Here is a 7,822-nt window from a genome sequence, read left to right on the forward strand (position 1 = left end):
CCAAAACAGCCAAATAAGCCATTTTAAGCCATATTTGAAATTCAATTAAAAATTGATAAAATTTTTGTCGTCTAATCGATGGTATCATTTACTACTATGCAGCCCCTTCAAAATCCATTTTGGACCGTCCCAAAACGATTTTTTTTCCGGAGATATAGCAATTCGAATTTCGATAAATTGTATCTCGTAGACGCCTAATCTGTAAGGCAAAGTTGGTGACTCCCCGGCCAATGAAGGCAAGGTGGATGACTTCCCGACCAATGAAGGCAAGGTGGATGACTCCCCGGCCAATGAAGGCAAGGTGAATGACCCCCGGCCGAAATACCGTTTGTTCTAATACAACGGTATAGAGATTAGGCTTTTACGAGATACAATTTATCGAAATTCGAATTGCTATATCTCCGGAAAAAAAATCGCTTTGTGACGGTCCAAAATGGATTTTGAAGGGGCTGTATAGTAGTAAATGATACCATCGATGGATTAGACGACAAAAATTTTATCAATTTTTAATTGAATTTCAAATATGGCTGAAAATGGCTTATTTGGCTGCTTTGGGTTAAGATTTCTCGAAATCTCGACGTGATAGAGCAATTCTGCCGCCGGTTTCGGATTCAGCGCGAAAAATTACGTAAGAAAACATAGTTAATCTCTGCGTAATCACACAAACATTTTGTGTCAAAAATGTTTTTCTTTATGTGACTACACAGAGATTATCTCGATGAAAAAAAAACGTACGGCATTAAAAAAATATATTTTGAAGATAAATGTTGACACTTTCAGATGGCGTAAACGAAAGTAGAAAAAAAATTTACTTCGCTAGCAAAAAAATCACAAATATGTCAAAAAACGTCAATTTTGACACTTTTAACCTCACTTTTCTCAAACGTGATAGAGCAATTCTGCCGCCGGTTTCGGATTCAGCGCGAAAAATTACGTAAGAAAACATAATTAAATCCCAATCAACTTTCAACACCTCCAACTTTGCAGGCCTGTGTTATTATTGAAAGGATAGGTATGAGTTTTAGGCTAAACGGGAAGATCGCACTCGGTAGAATGGATAAAGCTTTATTATTAACGTGTTCACAAAGTTAGCCATTATAATAACTAAAGTAGCCTGTATGGGTGCGCTGTCTCGCCGGAAAGTCCGCGACGGTTACGCCGCTGTAGCACCTAAGCTAGCGCGGTCGCTGGTAGTGTCCGAACTAACTTTACCGACGGAGCGTGCGCAAGTCGTTCTCTTACAGCTCGGCCAGCCTGAATTGACACTCGTCCCTGAGTGTCCTTATAACATAAGCTGATTGAGCTACGTAATCTCTTTAACGTAAACTTAAAATTAGTAAAATAAACTATTAATTGTAAAATATAATTGTAAGCTGAGATCACGAAGAATATTGCTGCACTTAAAGTTAACGTAACTATTATAATAGTATCATATTATATAACGATGGTATAATAGAATATAGAGAACTATAATAACGAAAGTGACAAAAATTTGTATTTATATTCTAGTCTTTGGATATTGGAATCCATGGTTTAATTCGGTCGGATAAAATTCCGTGATAATGTCTTTGAGTTAATTGGCAACCAGGAATGTCCTGTACAATATAACGATCATTATCCAATACTTTTTCGATTCTATATGGTCCTTTATACGGAAGATGTAATTTTTTATCCTGACCAGTTTTTGCGACAGTATTTTTGATCATGATATAATCGCCAACATTGTATTTCGTGGGAGTTTTATGACGTACATCATAGTAAAACTTATTATAAGCCTTAATGTGGTCTGATGCTTGCAGAGCAATCTCTCGTTCCTCGTTACAAGAATCTTTGTGATCTTGGATTTTCATTGAATCTTTAAGTAAGTTAGTTAGAAATTGTGTTAACCTGGAATCCGAATGATTCTTCATGTCATATCCCAGTAGCAGTTTGGAGGGAGTACTCTTGATAGAAGTGTGATAAGTGTTGTTTATAATGTACTGCAGATCCTTAATTTTATTAGACCAAGTAATTTGATCATCGATCATTTTTTAAAGCGATGATTTGAGGAAACGGTTGACTCGCTCTACAAGACCATTTGCCCATGGAGCAGCGACCGCTACCATGCGGTGGTCGATATCTCGTTCCCTTAGGAAGTTCGTAAATTCGAATGAGGAGAACGCAGTTCCTCTATCCGACACTAAAGTAGATGGGTTACCGAATGTATTAAATACTGACTCCAATCTGGCGATTGTTTCTTTGGAACTAGTCGTTTTGACGGGGAATAACCACGTGAAGTGTGTGAAAGCGTCTACGAGTAATAAAATATGTTTATAAGAGGTATTCGATTCGATCAAAGGGCCAAAATGGTCCGTATGGAGCGTGTCCATAGGCTTTTTTGGGGTAAGCTCGCAATGATTTTCCCCTTCTTTGGAGTGTACCGATGAGTTTGCTAATAGACATTTGAGACAATTATCTATGTGTTGATTGACTCTTTTACGCATCGACGGGAACCAGTAATTCTTATAAATTCCTTGAACGGTTTTTTCTGGTCCGCAATGGGCGCATTGATCGTGGTAGACCCGAATTATGTTAGGTACCATCGACTCAGGCACTACGAAACGCGGTTTTTTATCTTTACATTTCCTATAAACTAAACCTTCTACAAGGATGTAATCCTCGCGTTCTGAATTTTCAAGAGAAGGAGCGATCTCGCGTAGCCCAGGATCGGCGTGTTGTTTACACTGCAATTCGACGTCCAGAGGTATAGTCTCTAGAGTGGCAACTGCTCGACTTAATGCATCTACGTGGCACATTTTTTCAGCTTTCCGATGTATCATTTTATAGCGATAATTTTGGAGTTTTAACTGCCAGCGAGCAATACGAGGATTAATGTTGGCTTTGGAAGATGCAAGAACCAGCGCGTTATAATCGGTAATGATTGTGAATTCTAAACCATAGATGTAGATGTGAAATCTCTCTACGGCGCGAACCACGGCCAACGTCTCCAGTTCGAATGAATGGTATCGACTTTCAGCTGCATTAGTGGCCTGGCTGTAATACGCTACAGGAGCGAGATTTCCATTGGTCTGTTTTTGAAACAAGATTGCTGCTAACGCGATAGTACTTGCATCTGTGTGCAATTCGGTCTGTGCCCCGGATTATAATGGCACAAAACTGGTTTCGAGATTAATGCAGATTTTAAAACATTGAACGCGTTAAAACAATTGTTGTCAAAATTATATGGAGTTGACTTCTTAAGCAACGCGTAAAGTGGTCTTGCTATCACAGCTAAGTTCTTTATAAATTTTCTAAAATAGTTTACTAAGCCTAAAAATCTTTGTAATTCTCGCGTATTACGTGGCATTGGAAAATCCTTTACAGCAGTGAGGTGTCTATCGCTTAGCATAATGCCGTCCTTATCTATAATGTAGCCTAGATACTCTATCCGTTTTTTAAAGAGTTGACACTTCGCAAAGTTGATCTCGAATGAGTGATTGTGTAACGCCTGTAAGATCTGCTTAAAAATTTGAAGATTTTCTTCGGTAGAGTCGGTATGTATTAAAATGTTATCTATATAAATCAACACTTTCCCCTCTCGAATCAGAGGTTGTAGAATGTTGATAATTCGGCGTTGAAATTCGGCTGGTGATTCACAGAAGCCAAAGGGTAGCCTTTTGAACTCAAATTGTCCACTAGGCGTGGCAAATGAAAAGAATTTAGTATATTCAGGGTGTATTTTAATTGCGTGGAAACTTTCGCGTAAATCTAGAACAGTCAATACTTTTTTGTTAGCCAGTTGAGCCATCAAATCCTCGATAATTGGGAATGAGAAGTGTTGTTTTATTACTTTAGCGTTGAGCGGTCGTAAATCGACGCAAAGTCTAAACTTTCCGTTTTTCTTTTTAACTAAAACGACGCGAGAACAGTATGGGGATGTAGAATCTTGAATAATATCTCTAGCCCGTAGATCTTCGACGAGTCTATCTATCTCTTGTCGCTCAGCCCAAGCGAAACGTCTGGCGGGATACGCAAATGGTACGTCATCTTTTAACTTAACTTTAACATAATAATCCTCTCTGGAAGCTTCTACTGGTTTACTCTGGACTTCTGAAATAATTTTCCAAGCTTGTTTATCTATATCATTGCCGAAGTCCGAGTTGATTTCTAATGGCACAATATCAGACGGGTCATCGACCATAATGTCGGCTGAAGCGACTTCTTTGATTAGCTCTAGTCGCTCTTTATCCGTTGCCTTAGATATGCTGTAAATTAAGGAGAGGTTATTTCTTTTTAAAAAATCTCTACCGAGAATAGCTTGGGTAGGCCAAGTAGCCTTATTTATAATGTGAAAGATCGTTTTGTACGAGGACTGAGGGGACGTAGACAGACCAAAATCGAGTTCTTTTGTACCAATAACATTGATTGTCGAATCACTTAACGTTTGAAAATGCGGAATGTTTGCTTTAGCAAGTTTAGAATTTTGACCAAAGATTAATTTATAAGCCGATTCTTGTAAGAATGAGACAGGACTGCCTGTGTCTATTAACGCGATCAAACTACATGTACGGCCGTTGATTTTGTTAACTTCTACTGTGGTGCTACTTATTGACAAAGGACGTGGAGACTTTACACAGCCAATTGATTGTGAGACCTCTTCCGCTGGCGTAGGCATGATGACTTTTCCGGATGTAGACACCGATGCGACTTGTGACGCTGTTGATGAAGAGACCGTAGAAGACTGCTCCTTTCTCTTAAGCTTGAGGCACTCGGTTTTGACGTGTCCCTGGCGTTTACAGTATGCGCAAACGATGTCCTTGTTCTTCGGCAATGTCGGCGGTGAACTTTTGGTGTTTGAAGACTCCGAACAGTTTTTCGTCTCCTTTGTGAATTTGTGACCATTCTTTTGTACTGGCGGCGGTGAGCGTCTCGCCCCTGAACAGGCACTCGTGAATTACCTCATTTGATCGAGGAAGTCGTCGATAATGTCAGCCTTAAGGGTCGCGGCTGATGCACGGATTGCGAAATTGTTTATACCTGTCACCAGGAATTGGATGCATTCTGTATCTGGGAGGTGTAGTGGGTGCAACAATTTTAGCTTGGCCATTGCGTAGGCCTGAAATGATTCTTTATCGGCGTTCTAGCGCCTGGCCTCGATCTTTTGCATGGTTTCCCTGAAGGGAATACGTCGTCGAAAACGGCGCATGATGGCTTCCTTGAAAGATTGCCATGAATTAAGTATGTATCCGGGATCCAAGTCGAACCATTCCCGAGCCACTTTTTGTAACTTCTGCGAAGCCGCCATAATTAAAATTTTCTCACCTATTTCGTATAGTCTAGCGGTGAATTCGACTTTCTTCAGCCAAGATTCGATGTCGTCATCTTCGCCGCCCGAGAATGTGGGTAGCTGCGCGACAAGTAGTGTGACCATTTGAGCCGGTGAAACCGTCTGGAAGCCCGGGGCAGTTGACGCCATAGGGGCACCCTGTGTATAGAAGTTCTGGTGAGCTTGATATATCGGAGGTGATCCCCAAGCTGGAAAATTCCTGCCGAATGGCTCGGCTGGCAATGTATGAACTTCCTCTGTCAGGTAATTCATGTGTGGTACCTGCGAAGTGATTGGTATATTGGAGGGAAGGTTAGGTGTCCTCTCTATTTGTGGGGCCATGAATGGACTCGGAACCGAAGCCGAAGTGATGGCCTCCATTTTACTTTCCTTTTCTTCTAGTCTTCTAATAAAGAGGTCAACTTTTTCCTCCAATGAAAGTTCTTTTATGGTATTACGTATAGAGCTAGACGCTACCTGGGCAGGCACGTTTTGGGCCTGTGTGTCACCGAGAGGAACGGTAGAGCTGCCAACAACCACGTCATCCGCATTCTTCTGTCTCGACGGGTTTTTGTTCTTTTCGTAGAATACTGTAAGGCGTTCAATGCACGCACGTCTGGTATCAGGGGGTAAAATCCCCGCTTTCATGAGCTCGCTACGGAGCTTCTCGTCGGAGAGCTTCTCCAAATCTTCTTGACGCATCGTCTGGCCGGAACGGGTCAACACCATTAAGTCTTTATAAACGACACACAAACTAACAGTTAGAGAGTCAACTCGCGCGGGAAAGCTGAAGCGCGACGTATGCAACAGTAACGGGTATGGCACTGCCCGTATTACTGATTAACGAACTCGACACTTAAGGGCCGAAAAGCGTTATTGTGAACGCGGAGACAAATCGTACGAACTATTAACAGCGGTGGGCCGCCTAACACTACTGAGAAACGGCGTGACTGCTAAAAATGGCGGACGGCACGGAAAAACTCTTTGCACGCGGCGACGTGAAAGTGAACGGTACTAACGAGCGGAAAAGATCCGTAAGGAAAAACAAACCGAGAAGGATGGGTAGGAATCCCACTTCTGAGCTGAAAGGATAGGTATGAGTTAGGCTAAACGGGAAGATCGCACTCGGTAGAATGGATAAGGCTTTATTATTAACGTGTTCACAAAGTTAGCCATTATAATAACTGAAGTAGCCCGTATGGGTGCGCTGTCTGGCCGGAAAGTCCGCGACGGTTACGCCGCTGTAGCACCTAAGCTAGCGCGGTCGCTGGTAGTGTCCGAACTAACTTTACCGACGGAGCGTGCGCAAGTCGTTCTCTTACATTATGTATGAGGCTTTTTTTACGAAATTCATTTTCAGGTATTATTGAAAATTGGTGGGACTCGTTGACTTTATCTCAACTGACCAGACTATTAAAAACTTAATTTTTGAAAGCTGGACCAGTTTGGAACATTTTAATTGGGAACAAAATTTGGTCAAATTCACATATGGTTTACACCTCTGTTTAACTGTATAATATACTTAGTAAGTCGAGTTGCCTATATGCCTATAGGCAGAAGCACGCGTTACTGGTAATGTAGAATATGATTAGATCGCAAGTCCGGCGGGGAATGATAAAGGACAACATTTAATATATATTAAAAAATTATTTTAATCTTATTATTGAACTTTATAATACACTATTATCATGTAAAATTCAATATTGTCTCATTCCCCGTTGGACTTTTCATCTAATCTTATTCTGCATTACTAGTAAAGCATGTTTCTGCCCATGGGCAGACAGGCAACCTAATTTACTGATGTGTAGGTTTTGCATTACCAGTAAAGCATGCCTCTGTATAATATACTCAGCAAGTCGAGTTGCCTATATGGTTATAGACAGGAGCACGCGTTACTGGTAATGCAGAATATGATTAGATCGCAAGTGTAGTGGGGAATGAGACAAGAGAATTCTGATATAATGTAAAATTTTATAAAATATGTATTTAATAATTAATGAATCTATCCAGAAAATGTCGAAAAAATTTTTTTCAAATAAAATTTACGAGAGGATGTTTGGAATAAAATTTGGAATTTTAAAATTCATGTATGTGTGGTTTATATCTCTATTTATCTGCAACGAACAATTTCCCAAGTCTCAGGAGCTATTGCATATTATATGTAATAAACACAAGTAATATTATATTTTATTCCTTCCGCAAATTATCTAATTATTATTATGTATTTTTTTATGATTTGAAACAAAATTTGGGATTTTGTCAAGGTCACTTATGGTTTACATCTCTGTTTAACTGCAACGAATTTGTTAACTAAGTTAGGAAACAATAATGAAAAAATTTATAATTAATATTTAGTTAAAGAAAATCGAACAGAAATGGAATTATACGAGTACACTGGTATATTTATTAACTAGGCTAGGAAATGATAATGACAAGCAATTTATTCGATAACGATCTCCATTTGTTTATAACTCAATATTTAACAAAAGGAGATTAGATGATGAAAACGAAAAAATT

At 39.9% G+C, this 7,822-nt stretch overlaps 1 protein-coding gene across 1 annotated transcript; it reads right to left on the bottom strand.

Annotated features, from left to right (window-relative positions):
* Positions 1 to 1,505: 1,505 nt before the first annotated feature.
* LOC108760330 (uncharacterized) lies at positions 1,506 to 2,027 on the bottom strand. The gene has a single exon (XM_018506218.1). The coding sequence runs from the start codon at positions 2,025 to 2,027 to the stop codon at positions 1,506 to 1,508; it is 522 nt and encodes a 173-aa protein (XP_018361720.1).
* Positions 2,028 to 7,822: the final 5,795 nt, after the last annotated feature.

The sequence above is a fragment of the Trachymyrmex cornetzi genome, unplaced genomic scaffold, assembly GCF_001594075.2.
Source record: "Trachymyrmex cornetzi isolate Tcor2-1 unplaced genomic scaffold, Tcor1.1 scaffold1076, whole genome shotgun sequence".
Classification (NCBI taxonomy): Eukaryota; Metazoa; Arthropoda; class Insecta; order Hymenoptera; family Formicidae; genus Trachymyrmex; species Trachymyrmex cornetzi.